The 19838-nt window shown below is 34.1% G+C and overlaps 1 protein-coding gene across 2 annotated transcripts in view; it reads left to right on the plus strand.

Annotated features, from left to right (window-relative positions):
• Positions 1-19838, plus strand: part of MSRB3 (methionine sulfoxide reductase B3) — a 158307-nt gene that overhangs the window by 81606 nt on the left and 56863 nt on the right. For both annotated transcript variants that reach the window (XM_036865904.1, XM_036865905.1), the window contains one exon: positions 229-257. In XM_036865904.1, the coding sequence (XP_036721799.1) occupies positions 229-257 (29 nt within the window). The remainder of the gene's footprint in view (positions 1-228; positions 258-19838) is intronic.

Genomic DNA, 19838 nt, shown 5'->3' on the forward strand with positions numbered 1-19838 from the left:
TTTCCATACTGCGCTCTCTCTGTGGATATGTACATGTTTAGAGGACCTAGGGTTATGCATGCATTTAAAATGGTTAAAATAAATATATATTTACATTTTAAAAAGCTGTCTTACTTGTTGATGCATGTACTGACACCTAAAACTATTGCATCTTTTTTCCCCCTCATAAAATCAGTTATTGTCTAACAAGCAACTTTTATATCGTAAAAAATTTCTTTCTCTTTGCAGGTCAGAAACCAAATTTGACTCTGGTTCAGGTATGTTTACATTAATAATGTTATTCTGAGTATATTTTATTTACATTATTCTCTGAGGAGTAATGCATCAGATCAAGAACCATTTTGATTTTAAACAGACTAGGCAGACTCTTTTCAAAACATGAACCCCACCTCAAAGCAGGGCTGTTGGCTGCTTGTGGCTGCTTGGAATCTTAACTTGGTGGTGTTCACGTTGGGATTCTCGATAGCTCTGAAATAAGTATTAAATGCTCTGTATCTGCAGAGCTTCATTTTAAAAGCAAAGGAGGGGGTTGTACCTACTCATTGCTAAAAATAGAATATTATTCTCTCACTGGACAAAGCATCCTGGGTAATTTAAAAATTCTCTGCAAGTGACTTGTCATCACATATGGGTAACAGATACATTTAATCCAGCAAACTGCAGAGGGTTTTAGCCAATAGAAATAGATATTTGTCTATGACTTACTAATTTTTAAAAATCTGTTTTGTTGGGGAGGTGGGTAATGGAAAATGAAGGTCACCTTAAGCCATTATTTTGTATCTATCAAGACAGTCTCACAAACAGTGGCGTATCAGCCTCATTAGATGTTTTCTTCTCATTAAGCATGAATATAGCTATATAATCCTTACATTTGACTGTGTCTTTGTGTCACTCGCTGAGATGTACGTGCTTCATAGTTTCTGACGGTGTTTGCAATTAAAGCACAAAACCTACCTCATGTTCAGTACGAAGGAATTATGCCCTTTAGTGAACTGTTATAGATAAAAAAACATTAATTTTCAATTTCAGGAGAAAATAGTTTGCAGAAAATATATAACTTATTGAATTTAAAAGTAACATTCTTACTCTGGTTTGAGTTCCACTATGTTTTAACTTAAAAGTTTTCATTTATTATTTCACAAAGGGACCAAAGACTATGTATTCTTTTTGATAGTGGTGTTAAGGAGCCAACATGCTTTTCTTCTTCAAAACCTGTATCTTTCTTTTGAATTTCTCCAACTTGGTGAGACCCTTTAAATATGAAGTCTGTATATTTGAGTTAACAATTTCACCTAATTTGAGAACTGTGATTCCAGAAATCTTTCCATTCTGTGTGATCTTGGGCTTCTGAATCACATGTGACAGTGTGACAGTGGTAGCATAAGATAAACATCTCTGGTTTACAATGTTGACGATATGGAGACTAGGCATGATGGCATTGTATCCACTATTTGACTTTTTTATTGATTCATAGGAGGCGACTCAAAATGGTGTAAAAAGTCTTTGCCGTTTTTTAATAGTTAAAATATTTAAATATAATAAGAGATAAATGAAAAAATTGAGAATGAATTTTTATATAAAATCGCATGCTTTTTACCATTGCCAGTCAGTCATCAAATATTTATTAAAAAGTCCACTTTGTTATGATCAAATTCCTTAAACATCAAGTCAAAAACTGGTTTTAGCCTACAGGATCTGGAATATAGCTTTTAAAAATGAAAAAGTCTACTAGGTTCTTTTCGGAGGTAAAACCTGGAAATAGTGTATAAAACTGAAATATTAGGCAGCTGCTGTCAAAGTTAGAAAATTTATGTTAAATTTTCAAAAGCAAATTAAAGTGTGCTGCTAAATTCCCGTAGTGAGAGTTAGTATTTATCATGAAAATAGTTATAACATCTGTATAGGCACACATCTTTCACTCTTGTGACCAAAGGTTTTGTTCATGATTCTTATTTTTTCCGAGTCCTAATTTTTTTAAATGTCTTTCATGGACAACATCTGCATGTCTTTGAAAACTACAAAGTTTTGTGCTCTGAAAAATCTTATGGGGAATACTGATTAAAAGTTTATTTATTCTTTTAATTTTGAATCTAAATATGTTGTGGAAATAATTCAGATGGTTTCAAATTAAGAATCAGGTAATTCTTTTTTCTTATAAATTCTTTTAGCTTAATATCAAATGAGGGAATCATGACAAAGGAAGTTAGAAATGTATTCTTTGGCATTCTATATCATGCAAATTTTGGTTAGAAATGAGGTAGCATATTGGAACAATTAAATGTATGACTTTAATAGGTTCAGGTTCTCTATTGTTCATCAAATACAGAAAGTAAACTAGCTCTGTTTAATGTTGTATACAACTGTAACATTGTTCCTGACAAAGTAAAATTTTTAAATGAAGGAAGATGCTGATCTTACTAAGAAAAAAAAAAACAACCTTAAAAAAATAAATACTATGGTCAATGACTAGCCATAAAGGAAAGAATTTCAAAGTAAATATATATATGTATATATATATTTTTTTCAAGTAAAGAACCCAACTTATGCAGAGCTTACTGCACATTTGCAATTTGTAGTTTGTGTAAATGAGTTTCAGGCTGTGGAGTGAGATTCAGGAGGAAGGAAGGAAAGTTTTCATTGTCAGCACATGGTAAAAAATGTCAGCTATTGAATATATACCAAAATGATCAACCTAGAAAGTGATTTAATTTTTTTCTTATCAAAATTGTATTGATTTTTTTCTACAAAAGCAAATTCACAAACAACTTCTTTGCATTTTTTTAAAGTTTCAAAAAAATTTATAATGAAAAATTTCAACTGTACATAAAAGTACAGGGTGTCGTAAATGACCACCCACACATTCATTATCTAGATTTTGCCGTTATCAATAATTTGCCATTTGTTTCAGTTTTCTTTTTCTGCTTTAATTATCTTAAAGTGAAATACATACATTTCATGTGATTTTTAAAGCCTAAAAATTATAGATTGTGTTGATTTATTGAAACAGATCATTTTTTTTGAGGTTTTTATTTCTCTCAGAAATTTGAGTCACATACAAATTCTTATGGAAAGGATCTTGACATTACCGTGTCCACATTCAGTTAGAGATGTTGAATGTTCTATTCATGTGACGAAGGTTAAGAAAAACTTTAATCAGAAGGTGCTGAATTAATTCTAATCTGAGAACCCCAGAATCGTCCTATCCTCAAGATTAATTTGATGAAAATTTTAGCTGCCTTCTAGCTGTGTCCTCTATGTACTGAGTTGTAGCCTGATTAAGTTCCGTTTCTGTTGGTTTATAACTCAATCACCTAAAGGTTTCAGCTTTGTCAATTGAGAACAATCAGCCTACCTTCTTTCTAAAGGAGTTTTAAGGGTTCCATTTTAATACTGTTTCCTAGCTGATGTACTAATGTTGCTTGCCTATGATCCTGTGTAGTTGGTGATTTTAGTAATAGAGTAAAACAGACTTCCTTTTATGTTCAGAAGTAGCAAGAAGCTGTGCTCTTCTCCCCACCTCCCAAGAAGGGAAGTTAGTTGATGCTGGAGGAAGCAGAGCATTGAGTTTAATGTAGTGATTAAACATGAAAGCCATATATCAAATCTCAGGAGAAACATGCTTTTGAAAGAGGCAGAGAACTGTGGAGCATATTGCATGATAGGCTATGTAAACAGAGCCCTGGAGGTCAGTGTGTGGATGCAAACCAATTAAATAAAGAACTTACTGGCTTTGCTTTCTATCATCTGGATGGGGAGGATCACAAGTTAACATGCATACGGTTGAAGTGTAAACTTTGCTTGAATAAGCTGGGCACCTTTGGAAACTTCATTAACTCTTTCAATTCACTACTGAGGTTGGTTGGGTTTTGTTTTGTGTGTTGTTATTGGTTTTTAGAAATTTAACCAAAGTCCTTCGAAAGTTAAAACAAAACCCAAAATATATGCTCTCTTGGCCCTTCTGTACATACCTGTCAGCAAAGGTGCTAGTGAAGAGTAGAATGGAAGACAAAGCAAAGAATGAATTGCTGAAAAGACCAGAGTTGGCTGTGTAGTCAAATTTCAAGGATGTGCACATGTCTTTTAAAAACAACCCATTTGGAAAAACAGAGCTCTCGCAGAATAACTGAAAAAAGATGTTTTTCTCGTATCCTGAATTCTGGGTATAAGGAAAAGATATAGTTGGAATTTACTAGTCACTATATAACATCAGGATATTGTTATTTCTGTTCTATTAAAATAGAATAGTTTTCTGACCAAGAAGAACATGAAGCGTATAAGTTAAAAACTGTATGTTAAGGACTGCCCAGAGTCTAATTCTGTGGTCCTAACCTTCTCAGGCAATGTTTGGGTGAGAACATGAAATACCAAGTTAAATGGTATAGTTTCATGGTCCATAAACATTCAAAACAAAGATTTTTTTTTTTTTTTTCTGTAGAGTCATGTTGGCTGAGAAAGTGAATAAGCTTATGTTTAGTGCTTGTTGATTCTGGGCTGCTTGGAATAGCAGTACTAAGGAAATGGGCTCATAGAACACAGCAACTCAAAGGTATAAGATTTCATGAAAGCAAGTTATGGAGGATTAAGGAACCTAATGAGCGTGGTTTAGTGTCGAGAGTGGAGGAGAGAGCTCACTATTAAATAAAGCCCAAGAGTGTACAAGGTTAGGAGATCCTAAAAGACACGATAATAAAAGGCACAACAGAATATAATTATCCTGAGAGGGAAAAAAAAAAAAAAAACAACTCAAAAACTCCAAGGAACAAAAAGCAGCTAGTGTCGCTTTTAAGATCTGTAGTTAAAAAGGAATCTACACCAGGGTAAGGAACTAAAAGAATATAATCAGTTAAAGCTTGAGGCAAAAACATATGGGTGGTGAAAAACAGAGTGGGCTGTTAATGGTGGTCACTAAGTTGAAGGGAAATGGGGAATTTGAACATAGTAGAACTAGAGTTTTGAAAGCTTATTAGCAAGTGAGACCATCTGCCTTACATAGTAAGCCTTTCTCAAGAAATATTAATAAGGAAAACATTTTCAGATCTTAGAAATGTGAGAATATGTTGACAATACTTTTTAATTCCTACAAATCAATTTTGTTATTTTAAAATTTCTTATTTTTAAAGTTCTCGTAACAATGAAGAACCAGGAAATAAAATATAAATCTCTATAAGAGTATTGAAATCTGTCTTTGGGCATCCTTCATTAATAAGAGAATACTGGGCTTCCCTGGTGGTGCAGTGGTTAAGAATCCGCCTGCCAATGCAGGGGACATGGGTTCAAGCCCTGGTCTGAGAAGATCCCACATGCCGCAGAGCAACTAAGCCTGTGCGCCACAACTACTGAGCCCGTGTGCCACAAGTACTGAAGCCCACGTGCCTAGAGCCCGTGCTCCACAACAAGAGGAGCCACTGCAATGAGAGGCCCGTGCACCGCAACCAAGAGTAGCCCCCGCTCACCACAACTAGAGAAAGCCTGAGCCCAGCAACGAAGACCCAATGCAGCCAAAAATAAATAAATTAAATAAATAAATTTTTTAAAAAAGAAAATGTTGACTGTTCATCTATTCATTCATTCAACATACATTTATTAGGTGTACTATATGCCAGATGCTGAGGCTATAGCTATGAACCGGGGGGGATACAATTCCTTCTCTCACAGAATCTTACAGCTGGTTGGTCTATTATACAAATTCACATGGATTTCTTTGCATATTTAGCTGAGAAGGGCTAACAAGGTTAAATTTGGATCCAGATGGTGAGTTAAAGAACTCTTGATATTTAAATGTAAGCTAATATATTTTAAGTTTTGACAAATTCACCTTTCGTTACTTTATTCAAACCACATCACTGTTTTCTACTTTAAAGAGAACACTTTTAAGAGAACAGCCTAATAATGCTAATGGCTGGTGTTTAGTTTTTCTATAGCTTTTAATAAGGAGTGACATTTCACATTTGATTATCATTAAGAGAGATTAACTTAGAAGAGAACAATGACAAAGGTTTGTGGATACTATTCTCTTCACTTTTATTTATTTTTTAATTCATTCTTTTACTGGATCCTATTCAAGGTTAGCCTGGAAAATCAGGCAGTCTCTCCTCTATAACAATCTTATGGGATTGTGTAGAAGCAAGTGGAGGGGACATAGCCCTTCATCTCCTTTTATAAACTAAATTAAAGACCAGGAAGCAGCAAGGCATGTTGGCTAAGTACTGAGGTGCTGGAGCATATAAATCTGAATGAAGTTTTTCTTTACTTCCAATAATTTTCAATTGGTTTTCTTGGATTTCATGTGTACCATTATGTCATAGACTTAAACTGTATTTTCTTTCTTTCTTATTTAGAATTAAAGCATTTATAACTATAATTTTCCTTTACTAAAGCTTTAACTGAACCCCGGAGATTTTTAAATATTGTATTTTGAATAGTTGCAGTTTTGATTTTCTTTTGGACATATTGATTAAGGAAGTTTGTAAATTTCCAAACTTTCTGCTTGCTACTTTTGTTAGTAATTTTCAGTTTCATTGCTTGATGGTCAAAGAATGTGACTTTACCACTTTTTAGTAAGTCTGTTGTTCATTACTTATTAGAATTTTATTTTGGGGCCTAGTGGGTATTTAATTCTTGTTACTCTTCTGTGGGTGACTTGAAAACTATATTCTCTGCAACATAAAGGGTTTGATGCATAGTTATTGGCTCAACCTGATTCATTATTTTTATCATTATTTATTTGGTTTCTATTTTATCTGACAAGGACTTTGAGAGGAGAGACAATTTGTCATTCAGTGTTTTTTTTACCTGAATTCCACCTCCTTAGATATCACCATCCCTGTGTTGTCAGCTCCACGTGCTCTATATCTTCTGGTGCTAGCCATCTTGCTTAGGTCATGAATTGTACTTGTTCTCTTGTAGAGAACATTATTCCAAAGCAGTGCCCATGGAAATGAAGGCTGCTCTAATTAGGAAACTTATGTTATTCCAAATTTATATGTGAAGCAAGAGGTTGTTTTACCACTTGTAAATACACGTGCTTGCCCCTTCCCTCTTGCCCTCAACACCACCCCATAGCTTTATAAGGAAAAAGGCTCTGAGCCATCATACAATGCAAACCTTTGTTTTCTCCACTTAGCATCCTCCCCTACTCCTTCATCTGTCTGGCAAGATTCTGTTTATGTCTTAAGGCTCAGATCAAGCATTGCCCCCTCAATTAAAGATAGTCTTCCTTTACACCCTCCCAAGAGTTTATCATCCCTTCCTCTGTGCAAACATTGGATCTTGTATTTACATTTACTATAGCATTTATTATCTGCTATAATTATTTGTGTGGATCCCTCTTCCTCTTCAAGTCTGTCTCTTGAAGGCAAGAATCATGTCTTATTCACCTTTATAACTTCCGTATCCAATGTGAAATAGTCAATAAACAAAAATTCAGTGAGGTTGGGAGTCTTTGTTCTGTTCTTCAATTGTGATTGAAATGCTTAACTAATGACCAAAGAATTATTCTCCCCTCTCTTAGTGTAGAGTTGTTGCTGGCAAGTGGCTACTCAGCCAGAGATTACAATTTCCAGCCCCTTTGCATCTGTGTGGGGACATATGACTAATTCTCCCAGTGGAGTACGTGTCATTTCTGGGCTAAGCAGATTAAGTATCCAATATGCCTTCCCACATCTCACTTCCCCTTCTGAGGTTACATCAGAGGTACATGTTGAACATGATGGCATCACAATACGGAAGGGGTCTTGGTTCCTGAGTCATACTTGGAAGAGATCCACTCGGGAGAGCTCTTCACCCAAGAACATCTTCATTGGCCTTTATGTAGAGGGAAATAAACTTTTATTGTAATAGGCCACTGAGATTTTGCCATTGTTTATGAGGGCAGCTAACGTTACGTAGCCTGACTAGCTCAGTGCCTAGAATACTCCCTGGCAGTAGTTGGTACTCATTGATTACTGTTGGACAAATGATAAAATTAATGGCTAGGGATTACATTATCTAACCTAAAGATGATCCTCTAAACTAATGATCATACAAATATAGTAGGTTCATAATATAGTATATTATGTTCTGTATAATCACTGGGCCTATCAGTTAGTGATTGCCGCAGTAACAAAGTGTAAAAGGACACCTTAACAAGCAGTGACTTAAAACAACAATATTTGTGCTCACATGTCCATGAGTGGGAGTGGGCTTGGGTGGGAGCTGGTTGACATAAGCTAGTCACAGGTTGGGTTCAGGTCTGCTCCACAAGTCTTGTCATTGATGATAAAAGGTAACAAAGCAAGCCCAACTATGCAAGCATATTTCAAGCCTCTGCATCAGATCTGCTAGTGTCCCATTGGCCAAGCAAGTTGCATGTCCAAGCCAAAAGTAAAGGAATAGAAAGAGCTCTTCCCTTCCCACTTGTCATGCAGGTGTAAGTATCCTGTCTTTCCTCTAGTGGGCAGAACTGCCGAGTCACATGGTAATGGGTGTGGAGATAGGGAGGGGAGAGGAATAGGAGCCAAAAATTGAATCTACCACATTAGAACATTATGTCCTCAGATCAGTTATTTAGTAAAAATATGTATAGAGTTAGAATGATTATATTTTTAAGTGGATCCGGTTCCTTCTATATAATTGCATTATTTGGTAACCTAAGTTCAGATGTGATATTAATGGATATATGATGAAAATACTTGTATAATGCTTTACCATTTAAAAAGTATTTTAATTAATCCAATTCGAGACTCACAAAAATCTTTGTAAGATACACAGGGATATTTTTACCAGCGAAGGACTTGAGATACGGAAAGGTTAAGTGATTTGCCACATAAATAGTAAATGGCCAATCTAGGATTGGACTTCAGGTCTCCAAGTTGTGAGGACTGTGTCCTTTTTATTAGATCATGAGATAGTTATTTTAATGAGCAACTTTTGTTTTTAACTTTTCTATTATTAGCTTTTTATTTTATATAATTACTATGTTTAGTAACTATTATACATTATAAATTATAAAATTTAATCTTTTATCAAACATAACAATGTGATTATAAACACACCTTAAAAATACAAAGTGTAGTACAGATTTATAAATGATTACAATGTGGCTAGTTTGTAGGCCATTGAAAATGTCGCTGGCAGTTTCCCAAGAGGCCTGAAAAGATAGTATCAATTGCCTTGGTGAATTTTCTGTGTTCTAGTATCTAGTCAAACTTTCAGGCTCAGAAACCTAGATGTTTCAGTATCTCTCAGGGGTGGACTCATGTTGACAAACCCAAAGGATGGATGGATGAAGCTAAAATGCCAATGTATTTGTTTACAATGAGAAATATAATTTTCACATGGCTCAGAATACTTACATCTGCACGATCAGTGTCTTCTTTCTCTGGTCAAGCTATATGACTCACAAAATCACCGTAAGAACTCATTATATCAATTTGTCGAAATAAATCATTTGTGTTGGGGCTGAAATTTCCTTACTATTGTATATTATCACCCTAAAGGCAGACCTACATAGGGAGTCAGATCATATCCAGAAAGTGGCCCTGTTGAGCACAGAAAAAGAACAAAGGGAAACAGACAAATTGAATGTTTAGCTTTATGAGTTAAAGTTAACATGAATTGTCTATCTCAAAATAGGGACGGTCCTGGCCATTGAGACCTTATTTAACTTGATATTCATTGGCTTCAGCTTCATCCATCCGTATAAAAGATAGTTTTGCCACTGGACCTGGAAAACATAGTACAAGTCCATTACTTAAGACTTTGTTTCCAAGTTCTTGGAGCAGGAGATCATGTGTAGTAACTTTAGAACTTAAAATTTATAATTTAAATGTTTCTTAGCTATTGAAGCGTATATTAAAATTTTAATGGTTTAACACACCACTTCAGCATACTAAAATTAAGATGTAGACCAAGGTCAATATATAGATCAAGATAGAGGACATTTCCATTACCCTAGAATGTTCCCTCATATTTTCCTTCAGTCACTCCCCACTCCCCAGAGGCAACCACTATTCTGACTTCAATCACCATTGATCAGATGTCTGTTCCTGAACTTCATATTAAATAGAATCATACTGGGACTTCCCTGGTGGCTCAGTGGTTAAGAATCCGCCTGCCAATTCAGGGAACATGGGTTTGACCCCTGGTCCGGGAAGACCCCACATGCCACGGACCAACTAAGCCCGTGTGCCACAACTACTGAGCCCACGTGCTGCAACTACTGAAGCCCATGTACCTAGAGCCCGTGCTTCTCAACAAGAAAAGCCCCCCGCTCGCCGCAACTAGAGAAAGCCCGTGCACAGCAACGAAGACCCAACACAGCCAAAAATAATTTAAAAAAAAAGAAAAAAGAAAGTTAAAAAATTAAGTAAATAAATAAATAAATAATAAAAGCTAGTTGTTTAATATCCAGGGTATGGATGTATAGTACAACTTATTTTAAAAAATAAATAAATAAAATAAAATACAATAAAATCATACAGGATGTACTCTTTTGCATGTGATATCTTTTGCTCTCTGTAATGTTTCTGAGACTCACACATGTTATTTGTAAGTACCAGGAGTTATTGCTGAGTAGTGTAAGTTGGGATGCATATTTTGGTCCAATTCTGGCTACCATTCATGCAGTTGTGTTTACTATGAGTAGTCTCTGTTTCTAACATTCTAAGGCCCAGAATACTGTTGTTAATGCATTGAGCCAGTATGTAGACGTTTTTAATACTTTGATTCTGCATGGTCAGTCAAATTGCCTGTGCATGTAGAGCACTTACTCTGCTTAAGACATGGTGAAGGATATATGAGTATGACACAGTTCCTGCCCTCATGGAGCTTATAATCTAATTGGAGAGGTGAGATATATACACACACAGTAAGGTATCTTTGGGTGCAGGACAATATGAGTGGTTCCAGTAATAGAGTCCTAGTAGAATTTAGAAGAAGGGGGATTACTTTAGGCTACGGTGATTGATGAGGGTGATTGATTCCTTGTTGGAGGTAGAACTTGGATCTTCGAGGGTAGAGTTTAGGTAGATATAAAGACGGAGATCATTTTAAATAAAGAGTCAGTTGAAGGCAGACACAGAGGCAAAGGTGCAAAATATATTTGAAGAACAGTAAGTAAACCAATTTGCCAGAACTGGAGGATTTTTGCTTGGGACTAATGGTATAGTTGGGAATCTATTACAGACCACAGGTTAGAGAATTTGGACCTAATTCTGTGGACAATAATAATAGTAACAATTGCTAACATTGATTGTATATTACTGTGTGACAGGCATTGTACTAAGTGCTTTATATTTACTAACTTATTTAATCTATAAGAGCTATACATAATTATTTCCATTTTATAAATGAGTAGACTAAGGCACAGAAAAGTTGGATATTTTGCTGAGATTCAGGTACCTAGTAAGTGACAGAACTGGGATATGATCCTAAGTAGCCTGATTCTAGAACCCATAGTCTGAACCATTATGCAATTTTTAAAAACCTAGAATATAAGTTGATATGATGCAAAAATTATGAATTTTTACTCATACATCCTTTTACTCATACACATGACATACACATCCACACAGCCACATGTTTGTAGAAATTTTCTCCTCCAGAAAGTAGATTCCATAGTCTGTTGAGAAATGGATTTTGCTAGTGATGTATAGTTTTGGTTTCTAAATGCAGATCATCCCCCCCCCCCAGCACTAAATCACCTGCTGAAAAAGATATTTACATGGGATTTGTTGTAAAAACATGATAGATGAAGAATTAACTGGCTCTAGAGAATTGATAATCATTTTGTTGGTGGGCCAACCCCTTATTTTTAATATAGTTCAAAATTAATATAATTCAATTCATACAGCTTACTATAGTTTCAATAGGAAGTGAAAGTGCTTACTTTATATTGATAGATATCCATCAAGTGGAATGAACTGGTGGCCATCATAACCATCTTTGAGGCAGTAACAGATTATTTGTCAATTCATGTTGATTGACATATCTTTGTCATTCCTGGGCAGAAATAAGATACATTCAACTACAAAGTGTAGAAAATTTTGGTATAAACACATTACTTGGTTACAGGCGTAAGGTTTTTAACATTTTGCAGGAGTATGAACTATTTTAAGGAATAAGTATAAATGAAGTAGTAAGCAAGCTAGCAATCATTTGCTTATTATATCAAAATTGATATTAAAATACTGTAATCTAAAATGACAATGCTGGACTTCCCTGGTGGCGCAGAGATTAAGAATCCGCCTGCCAATGTAGGGGACACGGGTTCGAGCCCTGGTCTGGGAAGATCCCATATGCTGCAGAGCAGCTAAGCTTGTGCACCACAACTACTGAGCCTGCACTTTAGAGCCTGCGAACCACAACTACTGAGCCCGCTTGCCTAGAGCCCGTGCTCCGCAACAAGAGAAGCCACTGCAATGAGAAGCCCGCGTACCACAAAGAAGAGTAGCCCCCGCTCGTCGCAACTAAAGAAAACCCGCACACGGCAACAAAGCCCCAACACAGCCAAAAATAAATAATAAGTTAATTAATTAATTTTAAAAAAGATATCTATACTTTATAAAAAAATAAAAAAGTAAAATGGCAATGACTTTTTAGTTATTTTTATGTCTTAAAAAAATTTTAGTACTGTCTTTCGTATTGTAGAACTAGTTTATAGGAAAGAACATTTTACAAGAGTTTCTTTTGATTTTTTTTTTAATAAATTTTTATTTATTTATTTTCGGCTGCGTTGGGTCTTCGTTGCTGCACACAGGCTTCCTCTAGTTGCGGCGAGTGGGGACTACTCTTTGTTGTGGTGCATGGGCTTCTCATTGCGGTGGCTTCTCCTGCTGTGGAGCATAGGCTCTAGGTGCGTTAGCTTCAGTAGTTGTGCCTCGTGGGCTCTAGAGCGCAGGCTCAGTAGTTGTGGCACATGGGCTTAGTTGCTCTGCGGCATGTGGGATCTTCCCTGACCAGGGCTCGAACCCGTGTCCCCTGCATTGGCAGGCGGATTCTTTACCACTGCGCCACCAGGGAAGTCCCTCTTTTGATTTTTAAATTAATTTTTCCTGGATAGGAATCAAAGACGAACAAATTAAAAGTAAATTTTTGCTTGATGACCATTAGTCTTTTAGTGAATTTTCAATATATGTGTTTTGGAGAATCAAACCCTGTTCCTTAGTTAGGAACTTAAATGGTCAGATATCTGGCCTATGTGGTGATCAAATGTTGCAAATTAGTAATCTTCCATCATAGCTGTACTGTTTTTTTGTTTTTGTTGAAATTAAAGACATTTAACTGATATATATTAAAGACATTTTTTTTTCTTTTTTTGTAATCTGCCTTCCTTCCTAGTTATCATGTTTGCTTCTTTTGCTCAGTCTTCATTTTCTCTTTCTACCTTTTATAAAATTTTTTTAAAAATATTTATTTATTTATTTATTCATTCATTCATTCATTCATTTGGCTGTGCCAGGTCTTAGTTGCAAAGTGCGGGCTCTTAGTTGCGGCATGCAGGCTCTTAGTTGTGGCATGAGGGCTCTAGTTCCCTGACCAGGGATTGGACTAGTGCCCCCTGCCTTGGGAGCGTGGAGTCCCAACCACTGGACCACCAGGGAAGTCCCTATTAAAGACATATTTAGTCAACATTATATTTTCACACAGTAGCATGTGGTAATGTTTGTTGAATAAGTGATGAGTGAATGAATGATAAATGGAATGATGTTGAGTTTTGCAAAGAAAAGTATTTTGCCATTTCCAAAATAATACAGAATATTTACCACGTATAAAAATATTTTTCTTCAAAAAATGTACCTATAAATTACCTTGCATCCAAATCATTCACGCTATTGATGGAACACCATTATATAGAAGGTGAGATATGTAAATGACAAAAAGAAAATTCGATAACAATGAATATGTTTTACAGCAGAACATAACAACACAAAACACCAATGCAAAGATTTAAGTTTTATAGCCTATCAAATTAGTAAGTCTCAGGCTGCCCAACCAATCAAAAATAGAGTTTGAGGTACTATACTAACATATTAGATTTAAATTCATTTCTATGCTGAATATTCTATTAAAGCAAATTCAGTTTTTCCCGTGTGGTTATATACTAAAGTAAAATATACTTTTATTGTACGAATGAAAATGGCATTGAAACTCATTCAAATGTAATATCAATACATTAGCGTTATCTTTGTAGGCATTTATTCAAATTTATTGCATTTTGTGGCTTGCTTTATATTAATTTTTATCTACATATTTGCCTTTTAAATTATACTATATGGAAATTTATTCGATTTATTTTTTATCGTGACCTGTTTCTTAGTTAGTAGTACTCCATAGTTGTTTAGATATGTGACTTTTGCTGATTTATTTATTGAGACATTTGTTGCTTTTTAAATTCTAAGCAATGTACTAACATATTTATTTTTCTAGCTATATGATTTTATTTTGGGGGGGGTTGTAGAAGAATACTGCATATCTACAACTTAAAATTGCCTTTAGTTTCAAGTATATGTGTTAATATATATGAGAATTAAAATTTCCCCCCAAAATCTAGTTTTAAAATCATTTTAAATTCATTCATGATGAAATACAATTTTTCCCCATAAGTTTTCTGTGTAAAATTAGTATGCATTTTATGCAACCTGAGAATTTTATAAAATTTTATGAAAATACAGTCAAGTCAGATGCAGAAACAGCTTCGTAGAACTACACATTATGATGTTTTGTTAAAACGATATAAATTTTTATAAATGAATAAACTAATAAAAAGGGAAATTTTAGTGCCAAGTGAATACCATTTCATCAATTTGGAAGTTTAATGTAACCATGCTCAATTCCACAGTTGTTTGTTGATTACACACTCAGGTAGAGCTTTGCATGTTGCCCTAAGCAAGCTATTTGTTAATTATTTTAAAATAATTTAGTATCTAACAGAAATAACTTTCAGAGTAGAAATAAACTACCGTTAGGGTATTCTTACATGACTGTGATAAGCAGGGAACAGTCACCTCTCCCTGCTACTTGTTTGTTTTGTAGTTAACGAGGCCAAGGGAGGGAAGCTTTTGATGATTTTGTGCTTGTGTGCCTACACATACCTAAGGAAAAAATAATCACAGATCCCAGTATCAGTTTAATTATGCAGTTGATTTAACTGTTGATTCAACAGCTAGCTACTGTTCATAATATTTTAGTATTTGTAAACTTGGTGGCATGGGTGACAATAGAGTAATGATAAATGAATATGTTTTCCTAAAGTAGGAAATTATATAAATGAACAAAGATGCTTTGTTAGTGGGATTATTTTAAATGTAAAGACATGCAGCTTAATAATAACCAACTTTATTACTTAATAGACATGACTCTATAGATTTGAGGAAAATGTTTAAAGACAGCTAAATTATATTTTTACACATGGTTAATTCTAATCTTTATCTTATAACCAATTTAAAAAATATATTTTTATGGTTTTTCAAAAGACTGTTTTGTAGAAATCCAAAGTATATCATGTCTTAGCAATTATTTTTTTAACTGCCTTTTAGACATTCCCCAGTTTGAAAAGTAATTAGACTAATTCTCATCTCTATCCAGTAACCAGTTTATAAAAAAGTAATCTTTTATATTCTTTCAAAATACTTCAAATTTATCCATTAGAAATCTAAAAGATAACCATGTCTTACTTTTATAAAATGGTTGGTAGGAACTTACTTCTCTACTTTATTCTTCTTACTGCTAGATTTAATAATCTTTCTCTTTTGGCATGATTTTTCAAGAAGGTATTTTTCCAATTCACATGAATTTTGATATATATGATGTGTCACCACACAAGTCATGGGTATACATAACAGAAAGATGAAAGCATCTATATTTATCTGTTACCTGCATTTCTCACTAGGAGTCAACAGAATGGCTGTATATGAGATGATCAGAAACAGGAAAGCTATGGTTTAGAAAATGTTTTAATCTGTTTCAAATAACAGCAGGGCAATCTGGTAAAAATGACATGATTAATGACTGAAGAAGATTAAAATATTTTCGCATTCTGTTTTTAATGACCACTATCTTAAGTTTCTACTCTAAAATTTATAACTAGTAAAATATTACAGAAAAAAATATATCCTTCATAATCCACTGGAAGTTGTGTTTTACCTTATCAAATTGTGCCTGCTTTTTAACCAAAACAGCATAAATTAAAAACAAATTTTAACTAAAATACAGCTTTTGTGCTATTCTTGAATATATCCATTATATTCTTGAATATATTCATTAATATTTATTAGGTTAGGTTCAGCATAAAAAGCTAAAATTATTGTTTTCAGTTAGGCAAGGTAGCATTTCAGTCAATATGTAATTTTAAAATTTACCTTTACAACTAGGCAGATCCTCATCATTTGGAAGTAAGTCATTTTAGAGAGTTTAACTATAAATGTTTTCTATATGTATAAATAGGTGGCAAATATAACTATTAATTTTGGAGTTTTGCCAATTGATTCTAGTTGTTCTGTCTTTTTTATCCAGAGATAATGATGTGTATTCAGCCTCTGTAATATTTACCTAGAGGAAGTCTTTTTAATCCCTCATTTTGCTCCTTCAATGAGGTTATGTGTAAATACTACATAAAATGGCAAATGGAAAAAAGTCTGTTTTGTCTAAAGATACCATTCATCTTAAACAAACACATCAGTCTGTCTTTTGAAAGCATAGTGATACGAGTTTTTTTGGTGGGAAAAGGAGGAGGATGGATAAGACCAAAGCAAAAATATGTTGCAAATTATATGAACTGTTATTAAATCCCCTTAAAAATTGGATAAATTTTTCTGATTGTGTCTAATTAAGGGAATCATCTCACCCACATCCCTACACTGTTCCTGTGCTTCTTAATTTCTATCACCACTGGCATACCATTTTTTTTAAAACATGCATTGATTTCTGATAAAAATCTGAAGCTAATTTTTAATCAGGTATAGCACAATTTTCTGGAAAACCATGTATATGACTTTATAATTCCATATAAGGAAAGGAATATGTTAATTTATTTTAATTATTTCTAATTTGGAACTCTACAAAATGGAATAAAATAACTTTATTTAACTTCCATTCCTATGAACTCTTTGGGGTCAGAGGCTCTTTTTAATTCCTCTATTATATTTATCCCCAGCACTAGGCACAATTAGGTCACAAGTGATGACTGAATAAATGTTTACTAAGCTAATGCCAAATGAATCAATCTTTAATTGCTTATATTCGGTTAATTACATTTATTATGAACACCAGTATATTTGGTATTGTTCCTGACATATCTTGTCTTCTTTGTATTATGCTTGCTGTCCTTGTCCTTTTCTTTCCTTTTTTTCTTTTGGTTGCATCAATTAAGTTTTTACTCTTTTTAAAAAACTTCTAGTTATAAGTTAAACATAGGTTTCTATTTGTTAATTTTAAGAAACATATTTGACCTGGTATTTTTGTTAATGTTGGGAATTAATTAAAATCTATAACCTCCTTCCATTTCTCCCAATATAAGAACTTTCGTATTTTTTTTTTGTCTGTGTTGGGTCTTCATTGCTGTGCACGGGCTTTCTCTAGTTGTGGCGAGCAGGGGCTACTCTTTGTTGCAGTGCGCGGCCTTCTCATTGCGGTGGCTTCTCTTGTTGTGGAGCACGGGCCGTAGAGCGCGCGGGCTTCAGTAGTTGCGGCACGTGGGCTCAGTAGTTTCAGTGCCTGGGCTTCAGTAGTTGTGGCGCACGGGCTTAGTTGCTCCGCGGCATGTGGAATCTTCCTGGACCAGGAATCAAACCCGTGTCCCCTGCAATGGCAGGTGGATTCTTAACCACTGCGCCACCAGGGAAGTCCAGAACTTTAGTACTTTTAATTTGTCTCTGATCCCCATGCCCTTAGGCTGCCTCCAATCTGGAATTTTTGTAATAGTTTTCATTATGCCTCTACTTTCTTAAAAATCATTTCTTAAGCATGTTATTAAGTGTTACAGCCTTGTTGGTAACTGCTATTTAGAATTAACTATTTAATTTTACCTATATATTTACTCATCACTGTTTCTTGTGTCCTGATCTTCCTTAGATCTATTTTTCATTTTGCTGTAGTACTTCTTTAGGTATTCTTTCAGAAATGGTTCTAGATAGCAAATTATGCGAGTTACTTTATATGTAGATTATTTAATCTCACATCTCCTGATATCAAAAAGGATTCAAGGCAGAGGACATGTTGAGCATTTTTTCAAGTGTGGAAGCTGGTGAAGAGAACGTACGTGGTTCTAAGATCTTTGCGTGTGCTTCCATTAAGGGTGGACTTTTTATTTTTCTTTTACATGCTAAACGTTTTTACAGGTGTGATTTAAATTTAGTTTACAACTCATTTGCTAAGAATTTCTTCTTAGAGAAAAAAAAGGAATTTGTTATGTATCAAATACTTAATAAGCATCCTTTCAATGCAACAAATACCGAGTATTGAGGAGGAACATATTAAATACAATACTTGGTAAAATGTATTAAAATATGCATTTTTCATGTTATAGCTTAAATTTGGCCTTTATAATTCTTGTGTTTTGTTTTAAGAATATTTTAAAATTAAATATATGTAAAGTAAAATTGAAAGATATATTATTATCATCTTTGATCAAATTGGAGGACAAGTTGCACCACTTTTTAAATACCATTATCTATTTTTGGATACTTAGCTAAATTAACAACATGTTAGAGCAATTCAAGGGATGAGAGGATTTCACTTTGTTTTTTTTAGTTCACAAAGATTAATGTGACAAAGACCTTTCATGTCAATTTTGTTGTAAGAGAAGGAATAGAATTATCTGTTATGCAGATATATGTGCCTTTAATATAGACTATATTTTCTGATATTTTTCAGTCTTATCTCATTATTTCAACTTTTGGGTTTATTTATGTAAGGCTATTGTAGAGCTAATGGATGACAGGATTATAGTACAACATTAGTATCTCAATTTAAAAGCATTCAGCGAGTTAGTTTGACACAACTAAGGATATAGTTTGAAAATGAAGGGCAATGAACAAAGGGAAATAAGGGGGAAGTTTGGCAATGTGAATAAATAAAAATAAAATAAATGAAAATGAAGGATAAATAGTCTGCATGCTTTTAGTCTTACTGTGAAATAGCCCTCCAGAAAAAAATGTACCAATTTATACTCTCACCAGTGTATAAAGTATTATTTTTTCTTACACTGACCAACTCTGAGTATTATTACTGCCTTCCTATTTTCTTTACCCATCTATAGGTGAAAAGTAGGATCTCATTGTTTTAACTTGCATTTTTAACGACTAGAGAGAGTGAACATTCTTCTTCTTATGTATTATTTATCATTTGTAATTCTTCTCTTGTGAATTGTTTGTTAACTTTGTGTGTGTGTGTGTGTGTGTGTGTGTGTGTGTGTGTTTGTGGCTGGAAGTAAGAGCCGGGCTTGAGTCAGACAGACCATCATTTAATTCCTGGCTCTTTCTTTTAAGCATTGTGTATTTTGGGGCAAGTAATGTAATCTCTCTGAGCCTACTTTCTTCATTTGTAAAACAAGAGTACTTATAATACGTACGTCAATGTTATGAGGACTAAATAAAATAATATATAGTTAAAACCCCTATCAAGTGTTTGATACACATTAGTGATTCTGCTGCTGCTGATTAAAAAAAGGATAATGCATTAAATATTTTTCCAAATTGATTGCTTGATGTTTAACTTTAAGATCTTTTTTCTCTACACAAATTTAAAAAATTTTATTAGTAGCATATGTCAGTCCTTTCTTTCATAATATTTACTTTGGGATTACGTTAAGAAAATTGTTCTTCACACCCAATATTATAAAAATATGATGGAAATATTTTTGA

This window comes from Balaenoptera musculus, chromosome 10 (genome assembly GCF_009873245.2).
Source record: "Balaenoptera musculus isolate JJ_BM4_2016_0621 chromosome 10, mBalMus1.pri.v3, whole genome shotgun sequence".
In the NCBI taxonomy this organism is placed as follows: Eukaryota; Metazoa; Chordata; class Mammalia; order Artiodactyla; family Balaenopteridae; genus Balaenoptera; species Balaenoptera musculus.